The 15,860-nt window shown below is 35.9% G+C and overlaps 1 protein-coding gene and 1 long non-coding RNA gene across 4 annotated transcripts in view; one reads left to right on the top strand and one right to left on the bottom strand.

Moving 5' to 3' along the window:
• Nucleotides 1-15,860, bottom strand: part of znf385d (zinc finger protein 385D) — a 105,720-nt gene that overhangs the window by 27,562 nt on the left and 62,298 nt on the right. For all 3 annotated transcript variants that reach the window (XM_008430995.1, XM_008430994.2, XM_008430996.2), the window contains exons 3-4: nucleotides 10,858-10,965; nucleotides 774-942 (exon numbers count right to left, since the gene is read on the bottom strand). In XM_008430995.1, coding sequence (XP_008429217.1) covers nucleotides 774-942; nucleotides 10,858-10,965 — 277 coding nt within the window. The remainder of the gene's footprint in view (nucleotides 1-773; nucleotides 943-10,857; nucleotides 10,966-15,860) is intronic.
• On the top strand, nucleotides 2,529-3,563 carry LOC103477710 (uncharacterized). The gene is made up of 2 exons (XR_535687.1): nucleotides 2,529-2,607; nucleotides 3,506-3,563. It is a non-coding gene; the product is annotated as an uncharacterized LOC103477710 (long non-coding RNA).

Below are 15,860 nucleotides of genomic sequence, written 5' to 3'. Positions count from 1 at the left end.
GAAGGTTCTGTTCTTTGTGTGTGAAATGTTTGCCTGTTTTATGGAGCTGAATCCTGAGACATTAGTGCCGTTGTCAGTCAGCTGCTATAGAAACGAGTCTGTGAAAGGGAGAATAAAGAAGAAAAAAAGAGTTTTTTGCGTTATTTTTCCCTTTGCTGTGGCGCACTGCACTAAATTAATAATACCTACATCTCCAGGTTTCATTTTGATAACAGGAATTGTTCTACCACGGCAGCGCAGCTATAGATGGCCTGTAAAAAAAATTGTCTTTTCTCCTTCCATGCGCAAACGTTCTGGATGCAAACAATAACATGCAACATGTCAAAACAAAACATGTTCATTAATTTCAAAATGGCTTTCAAAAGCCATTATACAGCCCACATTGGGTAAAACTAGCTGCCCAAATGTGCTGGAACTCAGCTTGGGTTGCTAGGTGATGGACCGGGGTTGCTAGGTAACGGGCAGTGCCTGCTGAGTAGTGACGTTACATTCCGAAAGTCTTTGAAACGGCTCACTTTCAGGACAACAGAAAACATTAAGTCATTGTCAAAAACCGGTTGGGCGTTTTTTTTAAAGAGCTTGGAGTGTTTTTAGAAGCAGCAGAAACCCAAATCGAAGTACAAAAAAACCTCCAGTGAATTTTAAGAGCTTGTGTAACTAACGGCAGGAGGAATAAGTGCATTTTAAGGTTAATGTTGCTGAGGTGCAGCAGCTGCATAAAGCCCACATGGAGCGTGTGTCGGGGAATGTGTGGAGGGCAGGAAAACACAGACCTTTCCTGTCTGTGCCGTTGGGGACCTGCAAGGTGTTGATGCCCTTGGCGGTCTCCTGGTTGGCCGTTTCCTTGGTGACCGCTGAGCCTTTGAGCTTACTCTTCGGGGTTTCCAGGGCTTTTAGCTTCTTGGCATGTTTGGTGCCCTTGTAGTGGGCCAAGGCCTGGCTCTGTGAGAGGACCAAACAAAGATATATTTAGCAGGCGAAAGCAGCTGAATGTAGACGCAGTATGGAAAACAAAGAATAATATGTCTATACAACAAAGCTAAACAGGATTAGCAGAGCAGTGGAATGGAAATTTTTATTTAGTAAGCGTTTTTACTGCTTTTTGTTTTTGCACCGGCTAAATAAATTACACAAGAAAATCAGTCATACAAGATACGTTTTTCTTCTATGCAGTAATTTTCTTTTCTATAATTTCTCAAATATCCAACGTGTGATTACAAGACGATCACTGAGCAGAGAAACGCAGTCAGCAGGATTTAGGGCCAGTGAAAAAAGCCAAAACCAAGAGAGAGACCTAATTTGGAGAAAGCTGCTTGGAGCCCACTCTGAAACATCTTTGGAAAACCACTGGACTGGTCCTAATCCTTCCATTTTTAGGCATTTTGTGTCCAATCTGTGTGATTTGTTCAGTGGAGGAATGACATGAAAGTGAACACGCAACGAATAGTAGAGAAAAAATCTTCTCTGCTGTGCAACTTCACCTAAATGAGAAGGTGGAGCAGCTGAAACACATTGTAGAAATCAACTAAAGAGACACAAACAGTTGGGAAAATCAATACATGGCTGTAGAAAACAGACTTTTGTTGCATTATTAAGGTCCTAAATGATGCATAAAACCTGAACACTGACAATCCTGGAGATCAAAGATTACATTTTTACCTGTACAAACTTAAAACCCCTCCAAACTCATCCATATTTTCTTTTTTGCTTGTTTCTAAATATCACTGTCGTTATTCTGGTATAAAGTTGTTTTAGTTTCAGAATCTCACAATGAAAGATTTAAAAATATTTGACCTAATGTTTGTGTAATGGATACACATGTTTACAAGTTAGAAAAAAAATATTTTCTAAATATTTCCCTCTCAGATTCCCAATAAAACAACAAAAGATTAATTTATTTTAAGACATTTTACTCATCCTTACCAGGTGAACCAATAGTTGTAAAAAGTATGGAAGTTTCCGCCTTTCTTTTCTCAATTGACAACAGAATTGTGACAATTTTACTATATAGCTACAAATATCGTGGATTAAGCATTTTTTGATTTTACAGTCTGAACACGTAGAATTACTAACGTTCACCTTCAAAACAACAAATTCACCGAGACACAGACAGGAGACGCAGACTCTGAGCTGTCCTTGTTTACCGCTGAGGATTTCCCAGCGTGCTTTGCCTGTGGCAGGAAGGAAGCCATGAAGGAAGCCATGAAGGAGGGATGAAACTGCCTCTTGGAATAAATAAATCAGCCAGTTTCAGGAACCCGGAAAACACCAGCATGGATTATTATTTATGGTCCACGGCTAAACAAATGCCAGCATCTAATTTTGTTTTCAGTCTTTAGATCCACGGGCTCCCCCTGGTGGTCTGTGAGGTACTGCATGTAAACGACCGTTTATTTACCGTGACGTCAGCTCAAAGTGAGACGCTACAGCTAGCTTAGCAACGGATTGTGTTTAAAGATAATGATTGATAAATGGCTTTTAAAAGAAAATCAGAACATACCAGCGGAAAGAAAACAACGCCAGGATTACTGACAAGATCGGAGGAAGCAAAGTCAAACCTTAAGGGAGGATCCGTGTCGTTCATTAGCTGTGAACGAGTCTCATTTGGTGAGAACTGTTCTTTGTTTCCAACGACGTCGCTTGCTTATAATACTCTGCTCGCACGTCATCGGCTATTGTTACTTTTATCAGTTATTTTTATTGAATAAAAAATTATTAAATTGAATTAAATAAATAGATAAATACAACAGGATGGGTGAATTGTTTTTATATTTACTGGCGCAGAAGATGATTTCTGTTTCTGCCAAAGCAACTCTAGTCTGTATTAATTTCATTGTGCTTATAAATTACAAATAGCCCCAAAATGTTATTAATTCACACAGCACTTTGTAAAAGAACAACTTGTTTTTTTAATTTCCACGTGTTAGACATCACTGGAAAGCTTTAAGAATCAGTAAATAACTCAAAACGTCCTCGACTTGTATGGTTTTATCGTGGTCAAAAAAACTGATATTTTCATTTCTGGCTGTATATTTTTTAAGATGTGTTACTGCAGGGAAATTTTAAGTTAGGTGGTCTGTGAGTGCTTCTTAATTGGATTAAATGATCCTCAGCCTGAACATTTTACAAACACTGCTTTAGATGCTTCATTTTTCTAAAAATGATTGTAAAGCTTTCATTGTTTCTCTTCGGGCTACAAATCTTTTCAGTGATTTTTTTTTTTTTTTTTTTGGGATGATTTCCTCTAAGCAGCATCACTTTTTCAAACTAGCTGCACGTCTTGTCCTGGCATGTAACTATTAATTTGACCCCACATTCATCACCCTGCAGGTACCAAAGACCCGGCTAACAGTTTGTCATGAGTCTGCTGTAATATGGATGGCTGTTTAATGCAGCCTTAGCGATATTTCATCTTTTATCAGCGCAGTGAAATGGAACGCCCGGATTCCACGTCTGGCACGCGTTTTATTAAATCCAGGAGTGAAATGATTTGTTTTCCTTCCAGATGCTCTTTGAAGAAGACAAGACACGGAGAGAGAGAGAGAGAGAGAGAGAGAGAGAGAGAGAGAGAGAGAGAGAGAGAGAGAGAGAGAGAGAGAGAGAGAGAGAGAGAGAGAGAGAGAGANAGAGAGAGAGAGAGAGAGAGAGAGAGAGAGAGAGAGAGAGAGAGAGAGAGAGAGAGAGAGAGAGAGAGAGAGAGAGAGAGAGAAAGAAAGAGAGAAAGAAAGAAAGAAAGAAAGAAAGAAAGAAAGAAAGAAAGAAAGAAAAGAAACCAGCGATGCTGTAATTCCTGAAGAGGTTAAATTTAGATCCGGAGCCATTATCACAGAAATGTTCCAGGCTATTTGAAAGGAAGGATTCATTTAGTTTGAGGTTTTTGTTTGGGTCTAGTTTCCAGTGCAAATACTTTAGTACACTTAAAATAAAATAAAACCAACTTAGCTGTAACTTTTCGGCAAGATACAGGAGCTTATTTGAAGTAAATAATTCCTTAATAATATTAATTAAAAAGTACTAGTTCCATTGGTAGATTATTATTATTATGGGAAAATGTCTTGTTATAAGTGAAATAACTTGCCAGTGGAACCAGTATTTTTTAATTAATATCAAGGAAATAAACTTCTTAATCTTGTTGAAAAGCTAATTGCAAGTTTGTTCTATCTTATTTCAAATATAGGTATTTGAATCAGAAGCTGGATCAAAAGTTCTTGGTAACATTTTGTAAACAATTTTTTTTCACTTGAAAACTTTTTAAAATCAATATTAAGGAAATATTTACTTAAAATGCTCCCATATCTTGCTGAAAAGTTGCTTGCAAGTTAGTGTTGTTGTATTTCAAGTGTACTATAATTGCAATAAAAAGTAGGGCAAAAATACCTGTTTTTTCAGTGATTAATGTTCAGTTTGACCTCAGAATCATTCACTTTCACATTTATGGCAACACTAACATTTCCTTCCTATTTTTAGTTTTATGACTCTTTGTTATTCACTGCAAAAACACACAATCTAACCAAGTATTTTTGTCTTGAAATAAGGCAAAACTAACTTACAAAACTAACTTTTAAGCAAAATGTAATAGATTGTTTTAAATAAACAATTCATTAATATTGATGAGTGACAGATTATTTTACCTATAACATAGGGAGAATATCTTGTAAAAATAATCTGCCAGTGGAATAAGTACTTTTAAAAATCAATATTAAGGAATTATTTACGTTGCCGAAAAGTTACTTGTAACTTAGTTTTGTTTTATTTTAAGTGTTTTGAGATATTTGGACTAAAAGGCAGACAGAAAATCCTTGTCATGGTTTTGTATTTTTGCAGTGCAGCTTTGGATTTCTGTGGGAGTTTAAATGTTTCGGGTTATCATCCTGCTGCAGGTCTTGGATCTTTTTCAGCCTCAAACAGTTTTTTTTTATTTTTGGGATTGTTCTGCATTTTGCTGCACTTTTGTTCTCATTGTGTCAACATGCAAGCATAATTTATGACTCTCTTTCAACAGCAGCTTTCTTTTTGTCACTTTATTTGTAGGTTTCACAACAAATCAAACATTTTGGCTGATTTTAATTTGCTAAACTCGCCTGAAATTTCCATTTTCAGGTGATCATAATGGTAATCTGTGAGATGCTCAAAGCTTGGTGTGATTTTTATTATAAGCCTCGTTTTAAAACTCTCCTGTCTCCTGCTGAGGTCTGCAAAGAAAAGCTGTTTTTGTATGGAGTCGTAAAGGGACACGATTAAAATTTTTAATCAAGTTAATTGCTGGGTGTGTAATTAATTAAGTGAAATTAATCACATTTTAATCCAAAGCTATAATATAGAAAATAAGCAGCATTTTCAATTCAAAAACACTTTTTTGCTGAAAATATACTGAATAAATAGACATGTAGGACAAAGTATTGGAGCCATACGAGTAAAAAATACAAATAAAAAAAAATGTAATTATGAAAATAAAGTCATAACACTACAAGAAGAAACTCGTACAAGAAAAAAGTCAAAATAATATGAAAATAAAGTTTAATAACATGAAAATAATGGCATGATATTATGAAGATAAATGTGTAATTTTACCAGAATAAAGTCAGAATATTATGACCTTATTTTTGTAACTCTACAAGATTATTCTTGTATTATTTTGACTTTATTTGCACACAAATTTATTCTCATAATTTTATTTTTTTATTTTCTAATCTTCCATTGTTTATATGAACTAAACGACAAATATATTTGTTTTTAATTTGCCATTTAGGTCATTCAACCATCAGACTGATGCAAAGTGATGGTGTTTTATGCTTGAATAAAACACCATCAATGTTTTATTTCCTTTTAGCACAATAGCCTTTTTATTTTTTTAAATTAACCCTCTGTGTGCGTCTGAATTTTGGTTGTACCAGAAACAAAACGTGGAGTCAAAAGTGGAACCTTTAAAAAAAAAAAATTCTAAATTTTCTCCATGTTAAAATCTATTTATTTAGTTAATTAATCAAAACTGACATGTTAATGTGCACAAACCGACTCTATTAGGTTAATTCTGAAGCCAATTAATTTTACAGATTTTTATTCAACAGTAAATGAGTGAAGGAGGGCCACACTTTTCAGATTTCTATTATGAAAAAAGTAGAAAATCATGTTTTATTTCGACAGATATTCACTTCTATGCGTTTGTACCACAATATCCCCAATAAACTACAATGAAATTCTAGTTTTAAGGTTTTTATTTCAAGCCACCATGACCTGTCTATTAAAGCGGAAATTGTTTTAGAACAAAGCTAAAAACTATTATTGCTCCAAAACAATAAAAATCCACTAAAATCCCAAACCACAGAGAGAACCCCCAAAAGCCTTTTCCCAACATGATTTGTTCCAAACCTTAGCAATTAACTTTATGAAACATAAAGCAATGAGCAGAAAATCCAGCCATAACACGTCATACTCCATAAACTAAGATGATGTAATTCATTAAAGAGCAAAAATAAAATGCAACAATCTCCTGTTCCCAAAGGAGATGCTAATTAATCTGGCCAATTAAATTAAATATTATTTTAGTGCTTATGTTAGGACAGGGAAACCTGTTTAAGGAGTTATACTCATGTTTTATCTGTTGATAAAAGCTTTTTTTTTTTTTTTTTTTGATGGTTTTGCTTATTTATTTATCTTTTTATGGAGTCATCCTCCTCCCTTATTTGTAATTCTGAGTTTATCCACTATTCTTAGCCGGTCATAAATCTTTATGACCCAGATTCACCGGGCATATAAACACTCTCCTGGAGTCTATGGAGTCCTGAGCTTCTAAATTATGGAAATAGATTTCTTTAAGGGTGCAAGAGAAATCTATAGCGGCTCTTTTCCTTGCATTAATGAGATATGGAGGTCATTTGGATTGTTCCCAGTTTACTGCTGCTGCAATGCACACACCTGTGGATGAGATAAAACCCCACAAAATGACTCCAACTCACAACAAATAAACACAGGTAGCCGTTTCAGGAAGTCATAACTACGAGACATAAATATGGCGCTTTAGAGGCTGCAAGTTTGAGACGCTGAGAGACTCGGAAACGTCGAGAATGATTCGTGAAGCAAATAAAAATAAACACATTCCTAAAATACAGGTTTCTTCTGGTCCAAGCAAGCAGCCAGAACATGCTCCCTGCTGAGCATCATTTATATATTTGGATAAATCTAATTATTCCTGCATGTTGCTGTAGGGTTGTATCAGAAATGCACTAAGACTCAAGAGCGAGATTTGTGTTTATGCAGGATAAATCTTTCATGGAAACCAGGCATATTGCTGGGTTTTTGCACCACACTAATAATACAGTGATGTAATGAAATAAAAAAAAAAACAATTTGCCTACCTTATATATTTTGCTCTTTTCTTTTTCCTGAATAAGAGCAAAAACTCTGGACCTGGCAAGTGAAACTTTCAAAAATAATTGGTTCATTTCTGAATTGGTGCCATAACTTATGTAATTTTTACATCTTATGTAAAAATTACATAAGATGGGCCAAAATGTAAAGTTAGTGGAAATTTTGGTATTTTAACAACCAAAATGACAATAACTCATATAAGCAACAAAAAATAACAAAATCAGGCAAATAATATTTTCCCCAATCAATTTCTTTAAATAAAAAACTTATAAAACTTTAACAAAAATAGCAGTTTTTTTTCATTCAGTGGATAGAAAATCCAGAAATTTTACACAAGTAAGAGAAGAGATACTTCATAATAAAATTACTCAAGTAAAAGTAAGAAGTAAAAATACTCTAAAAGTACATTTAAAAAAAGTTACTCAAGTAAATAAGTAAATGAAACTAATTACTTCCCAAACCAGGCTTTACTTGTTACAGCTAGAAACTAAAGATCAGGCCCCAAATCTGGGCCTGAACCTTCAGAGTAGCATAAACTTCCAGGTCACTCAAGTCTTCTGGTTCTGGATGCAGAGCAGAACCAGAACCAAACACGGAGAAACAGTCAGCTTCTCTAGTCGTGGGATAGTCAAAACACGCAGTTGGCATCAGTAAAAAATAAAAACTAACTAAACTAGCTGTTACTCTGGTGAGTAACAGCTAACCAGAATAAGCTTATTCTGGTGAGTATATTATCTAAATATCTCATATTTAGATAATATCATTTTATCTAATTGATAAAATGATCAATTAGATCATTTTATCTAATTGATCTCATAAGCTTATTTGAATTTACAGCTGCTTTAATGAGCTGAAATACACTCATTGGTATAAATTTAATTTGAGGCTTTTAATGCAGTGAAACAATAAAAAAAAATGCAACTTCAGTCATTCTTAAAAGCAAAAATTTGATTTATTTACAGAAAATGTAGAATTTAGTTATATTTTTTCAGCAAAAAAAGGCACATTTAGCACCTTTTGTCTATTTTGATAACTCAAATATCTAAGAACAAAAAGAGAAAAGAGGAGCAAATATAACTAATGCATCAAATATGAAGGAGTTCACTTCCACTAATACACATCATTTGGTGGTAGTTTAATTACAGAGTGATGCTGATTATTGAGGCTTAATGGAAAAAGTTACATGTTTGCAGTTAAAGTGGAGGATTAATTTTTTTTAGTGTTTTTATGATTTAGTGTTTTTATAGATTTGATGTTCATTAAATTCTCAGACGTCTTTATAATCTAAAAATGATAATGATGTAAACAGAAATAATTATAACAAGTGAAAGCCAGGAAAGAACTGTGAAATGAAGATGACTGAAATAATAATAATAATAATAATAATAATAATAATAAAAAATCAGTGAGTAAGTTGTTAAAACCTAAAAACTAGAGGTATAAAAATCCACTCCAGCTGTTTAGAAGTTAAAACTAAAAACAACCAAGTTCAGTTTCCTGCATCAACAAGAAAACTTATTTATTAAAATCTGTAAACTGATACTATTAAGTTTGTTTTCCAGTTGTTCAAAAAAGACTCAAACTGAAAAAAGCAGTTTTTAAAAAAAAATCTCTTTCAAGCTTTTGCTCATCAACAGGAACATAAAATGTTATTTAGCACACTATGTCAAATTCGTTTCTCCTGTAAATTTAATTATATAATCCGTCTGGTAGTGAAAAAGTTTTTTAAACAATTACGTCCACTCGTCACGGCCGACAGCTGAACACGCAGCCTTTTTCTGTAACGAAGGCCAAAAAAGAACAGTCAACAAGTCCTTAGATATGATTTCCTCTGTAAAACATAATAATCCCGTCCTGAGTAATCACCTGCCCGTTCAGCGCTGAAAATGGATTGATTACTGCTTAATGAAAGGTGCCGTGACACTGCCATTTAGGGATGCTTCTGATTTAACAACATGCACCACCACTGATTTTCTTTTTAAATCTTTTTTGATTACTTCCAAAGTGGTATGGAAATTAGGTGCAGGAGAAAATCGAAACCCATCTGCTTGGTTAGGCGCTCGAACGTTGGTTAGATTTAGCGAGTTAATGCGAACGCCGAGCATTTGATTAAAATACTCGAGCATGTAGAAGACACTGAATATGGAAATATGCTAATAAACTCTACCTGCTGTGGTGATGTTCTGGGAAAACATGAAGTAATGGCAACAAACAGAAAGAAGAAGTCCTTCAACTCCCACCTTAACTGTGGTTTTCATTAATAATGTTAAAAATCCCACTTTTATGTTTAAGAAAGAAAAAAGTTGAATATTCGTAATTAATAAAAGTACACTGCAAAAAACACAAAATACACTTAAACAAAAGCAGCTGTTCAGCACAATATGGGAGCTTTGTTTAAGTCAATAATTCCTTAATATTTACGAAAACGTATTTGTTATAAGGGAAATAATCTGCCAGTATAACAAAATATTTTGGGAAAATGTCTTGATTAATTGCCTTATAACTAGTAAGTGAATCAACATCAGTATTAAGTAATTACTGACTTGGTGCATTTTGCTCAAAATGTGCTTGTTAGTTTTGCCTTACTTCAGATATTTGCACTATAAACTGGACCGTGTTTTTGCAGTGCAGTTTCATTTTTGGAGAGAAGAGTTGTGGAAAAAAAACATTTAGTTCTGTTAAACACAAAATCTTAAGTATTTTTTGTCTAGTTTCTAGTTAGTTACACTTGAAATAAGACAAAACTTTTCAGGAAGATATAGAAGCCAGTTTTGAGTCAATAATGTCTTATATTAATGAAAAAGAATAGTTCCAAAAGCAGATTATAGTGGGAGTTCAGTTTAGGTTGCTAGGCGATGGGCGGAGTTACGCTGGGGTTGCTAGGTAACGGCCTGGGCTTAGCTGGGGTTTCCAGGTGAAAGTTAGTGGCTGCTAATTTGTGACGCTACATGCAGGAGGTTTTTTCAAACGGCTCATTTTCCAGACACCAGAAAAAAAATAAAAATTGATGTTTGCTAAAAACCAACTGAATGTTTTTTTTTTTTTTTAAGCATTGGTCTCTTTTTAGAACCCAAACTGAAGTACAAACACGTACAAAATTACACGTCAACACAAACCATCCAGTGAGGATTAATTTGTGTGATGGCTGGTGTCTGTCTGCAGAAAAGTTTTATGTCTTTGAAGTCATGTAAAAAAAAATAAATAAATAAAAATTCTTTATCCACTTCTGTTCCTCACGCAATTTCAGCAGCAGAGTAATCTACTACTTCATAAAAAAACATGAAAGTGCTCCCGGTTGCATTTCATAAACTTCACAAAGTGCCTACCTGTCAGGTTTCTTTTGTCTGCTGCTCAGTCAGCATCATCGCCTACAGAGGACTGAACACTTGATCTGCATCTCAATGCAGCTGCGATTCGGGCCGAACAGCCCAGCAAATTAAGCCTTTGTGGAATCTGATTCTGCGGAGAATTTATATTCGAGTCGCTCACCTGTGAGTTGAACCTCAGCTGGCAGACGCTGCAGGACACATGCTTCCTCTTGGCTGTGGGAGGGATGCCCAGGGTGTGATGGAGGACGGCTTTCTGCACCGGGTCCATCTGGAGGACGGACACAGACAGACAGACAGAAGCGCCGGCTAATTAAAACGGTGCTAAAGCTGACTTGTAAATCCACCTGACTACGCAGACGCTCGCTGGGCTGTGAAGAGAAAACAGGTTGCCTGGAGCGATCTGGAAAGCTGTGTGTCAATCTTTCACCTCGGTGGGTGAATTCAGGCTTTTTCACAGGACTAAGTGCTTCTTTCAGCCACACGGAGAGTTTTTACTGACCGTAGGGTAATGGCTGCTGGCAAAGTCCTCAAGGGGATCATTCAAATGATTCTCCCTTATTGCCTCTAACTGTGTTTTTCACTACAATAGTCTAGATAGAAAGGGAAAAATGTTCTAGCTATTAATATCCTCACATTATCACAATTTTTAACGTATTGTTTCCTCTTAGAGATTTGCTGAATAGTTAGTTTTTCGAGGAGAGTTTCTGCTCTGATTTAATGAGGCTGATCTTCTGAGATTAAGATCAGAATTTTGAGTTTTCTGAGATTGAAGTAAGAATTTCAAGAAAGAAAGGCCACAATTCTGAGATTAAAGTCACAATTAGAATTCAGAGATTAAAGTCAGAATTTTGGGGCTGCACAGTGGCGCAGTTGGTAGAGCTGTTGCCTTGCAGCAAGAAGGTTCTGGGTTTGATTCCTGGCTCCGATCTCCCTGCATGGAGTTTGCATGTTCTGTGCATGTGTGGGTTCTCTCCGGGTACTCCGGTTTCCTCCCACGGTCCAAAAACATGACTGTCAGGTTAATTGGTCTGTCTAAATTGCCCCTAGGTGTGAGTGTGTGTGTGTGTGTGTGTGTGCGTGGTTGTTTGTCCTGTGTGTCTCTGTGTTGCCCTGCGACAGACTGGCGACCTGTCCAGGGTGACCCCGCCTCTCGCCTGGAACGTTAGCTGGAGATCGGCACCAGCAACCCTTCCGACCCCACTGAGGGACAAGGGTGTAAAGAAAACGGATGGATGGATGGAAGTCAGAATTTTGAGAGAAAAAAAATGTCAGATTTCTGGGATGAAACGTCTGAATTCTAAGAAAAATGTCATAATTCTGGGGGGGAAATGTCATTATTTTGGGATGAAACTCAATCTTGAAAAGGTAATAACTGAGAATGAAATCATAATGCAGAATTCTGAAAATAAAATTAAAAAATTTGGAAATTGAAGTCATAATTTGGAGATTAAAGTCAGAATCCTCAGAAAAATATCAGTTCTGAGAAAAAGTGTCAGTTCAGGGATTAAAATCAGAATTCTGAGAAAAAATCCTAATTCAGAGGGGAAAAAATCAATTCTACAATAAAATGATGAGAAACGCCTGAATTTTTGGGATTTAAACTGAATTGTTTTTCTTCTTTCAGCAGCTCTAATCCTCTTCTGTAGTATTCTTCCCAACCACTCGCAGTCGCTCTCTCCACTCCACACAGTAACGTTTTTCTGTAGAAAGCAAGAGTCATAATGTTTTGTAAAGGACTCTGACTTGTGACAAAGCCGGATAAACAAAGGTCATCCCACATAATGAAACCGTTTACCCAGCATTATTCAGCGATAAACACGCGTTAAGAGTTGTACATTCGGAATAACTCTGCTTGAGGGAAGAAAGCTCCTTGACAAAAACAAACTTTGCTCATTTATCTTCTCGCCGCTGCTGGCGGCGCGGCGGCTAGCAGGCGGCGTGTCGCACCTCGGGTCCAGCCTAACCTCATATCTCACTTTTCCACTCTCTGCTCATTAATCTAGCAAAGCAGAGCACAAACACTCGGCAGATGTTTTATTTTGAAGTGCAGCCCCATGATATGAAGCAGAAGTGATACCAAGCTGTTGCTGCGCAGATAATAAGCTGGATGGACTCATTGTTCACTGACAAAAGAAGAAGAAAAATGTCCGTCGGCAGAACATGCGACACACAAAAGAGCCGCTGCAGCGCAGAAATTACATGCATTTTGAGCTTCCTGCGTCTGTGAAACTCCAATTTGTCTGTTTTCTTTTCGCTTTCTGAAAAGAACAAACAGGTCCGCCTGACTGGGGAAACTCTCACTGAGGCCTCATGGTGGGAGAAAGTGGAGAGGTGTTGGCACAGCGTGGGAAGATTAATCAATCTTGACAATTGTTCAGCAGAGTGCAATGATGTTAGCTAGTTTAAAGAAACATCTCAGAGTTTACACTGAACTGAAACCCAAAAAGAACCAGGAGGTTCTTATTTGGAGGGGTCTGCGCAGAGCTGGTAGTAACTAGTTACAGTTACTCAATTACATTTACCTACTTGCTGAGACATTAGTCCTTTAACCCTGGAAATGTTCTTCAGGTGATAGAAGGCCGACTTTGTAATTGTCTTTATGTGGCTCTGAAAGTACATCTAAAGAATTACTTGAGTAAAAAGGTATTTGCTTAAAAAAAAGTCTACTCAGGTATTGAGTAACTGATCAAAACATTTAATATGTAAACATTATATTATCGGATGGACCAAAATATAAAGTTAAATGGAAATTTTGGATGTTTTATGGACTAAAATACTGAAGGAAAAGTAAAAACTACAACAGAGTAAAAATACTACAAAAAGTAATCAATAATTCAGTCAAGTAAATGTGTCAGGTCTTCATGAATGTTTATGACTGAAGCATCATTCAGTTAATAATCATATTTTTAATGCAAAGTTACATTAAAAGCTGCATTAAAAGTGTGAACTTTGCATTATTTGGTAAATAATGACACTTTTAAAGCATCAACATTGAATTAAAAATATCATTATTTACCGAATGTCACTTCATAACAACCGTCATAAACATTCACAGAGAGTCGTTCACGTCTATGACAGGTGTTACGTCAGTCAAATAAAGTGCTACCATTACGGTACACCGGTACTTTTCCCTACGTTTATCCTGAAGAAATGTCTTTGAAGTTTTAATTGTGAGCAGCAATGACCAACTAATAAAAACAGGCAAAGAGACATTTCAGCAAACAGAAAGTAATCAGGTGCAGCTGGAAGCGTAAACCTGGAACAGAGGCTGAACGCCGGTGTCTGTAAGGAGCAGCTGGGTGGGAGGCTTTGGGGTCAGCTTTGGAGTCAGCTGAGGCCTGGCTGAGGTCATCTGACTGAGAGCAACCAGAGGTCAGCCTAAATCAGACTCTGGATGGCCCCGGTGAAGGAGCAAAAATAAAACAATCTGATCCTTAACATCAGTTATTAAAGGCTGTTAAATATCACAAGTTAATGTCAGGGCTGAAAAACATCACAGTAAGTGCTTTATATCAGTCAATATCAATAATTATTGATTCATTCTAAAATACTGCTTGGCCTTTCCTTTTTTATCCAATTGTAACTCCACACCATTGTTTTTCTGAACAGGTGATTAAAGGTGATTCATAACTGCTTATGAACTAGTTATGAATCACCTTTAACTGCTGCCGTTACTCAGCAAGTTGTTGCTAGGCAACCACAGAGTGAATGAGTTGCTAGGTAACCACAGAGTGAGAGAGTGAGTTGATTCCACCAACTTTTCTTGTCTGGTCGCAGTTAATAATGTCTTTTCTCTGCCTAAATCCAAATATCTTATTACACTTGAAATTACAGAAAACTGACTTACAAGTAACTTTACAGCAAAATATAGAAGTTTAAGTAAATAATTAATTAATATTGATAAAAAATACTAGTTCCACCGGCAGATCATTTCACTTATAACATGACATTCTATGTTAATGAAATAATCTGCCGGTGGAACTTGTATTTTTCATCAATATTAATTCATTATTTACGTAAAACATACTTCTATATTTTGCTGAAAAGTTAGTTTTGTCTTATTTGAAGGTATTTACATTAGAAACTAGACAAAAATACTTGGTAATATTTTGTGTTTTTGCAGTATATGAAGAAAATTAGCAGAAATATATCGAGCGACATTAAAGGAAACATGACAGATCCAGTTCTTCGTTATTTTACTGTGCAGCTTCCGATTAGAAACTGACTGGAAGATGCAGAGCGGCACCAATTTATTCAAAACATTAGCTGTGGCATTTCTAAAGGAGAGGAGAAACGGAAAAAACATCTGAATAAAAATTCGCTGGAAGAAGAAGATTGGAGCAGGGAACGTTATAATTTTAAATGATTAGATAAAATGTCACGGAAACAGTTGTTGATTGAGTACAAACGCCCAGAAAAGCAAGTTTCTCTATCATGTATAATGTTTTCCAACCTAAAAAAAGAACTAAACTTTGACAAAATAAGCTAATAAAAAGATAATTTCTTTCAAAATACAAGCACTTGCTCTTATTTTAAAGAATAATCTGTTGTGAGTACATCTTTTTTATGACTTTATTTATAAATCTCACCTTTTTGTCTTGTTTAATATTGTGACTAAATCCAAACTCTACCTTTCTGCTATAATAAATATTCCTGGCTTTGTAATTCAAATCTCGCTACAATGAAACAATAATTAAAAAAGTTTCATTGAATTCCTGACAATGCCTCTGGAAGCCACACAAAGTTCTCTTAACACACTCATAATCCTCTGCAGCAAACATAAGCAAGAGATTTAATCTAATTACATCTCTACAGTAGATAATGCTGATCAACTCTCCCAAGTCAGCAGATGCACAGAGGCGATTTTGTGGAGCGATTGTAACCATTAGCGCATACAAATTACACCTTGTCAATGACAATCAGAGAGAAATGGTGATACAGCAAAATGGAGAAGTTTTAAATAGTCTCCTGCGCCTCCATATCTGGGCTCAGCAATTAGCAGAAGCTTCCCGCCCCTCAGAAATGTAACATAATTGATGTCAATAAAGGAGAGGGAAAGCAATAAGAAGATAGCAAAGCATTTTCAGGTAACCATTTCCTCTGTTCATTTTGTAATTAAGGAAAGTGAGTTATCTGGAAGTGCTGAGGTCAAACTGAGGTCAA

The sequence above is a fragment of the Poecilia reticulata genome, linkage group LG16, assembly GCF_000633615.1.
Source record: "Poecilia reticulata strain Guanapo linkage group LG16, Guppy_female_1.0+MT, whole genome shotgun sequence".
Taxonomy (NCBI): Eukaryota; Metazoa; Chordata; class Actinopteri; order Cyprinodontiformes; family Poeciliidae; genus Poecilia; species Poecilia reticulata.
The sequence above is the reverse complement of the archived record's forward strand: the minus strand, read 5'-3'. Positions and strand labels throughout refer to the sequence as shown.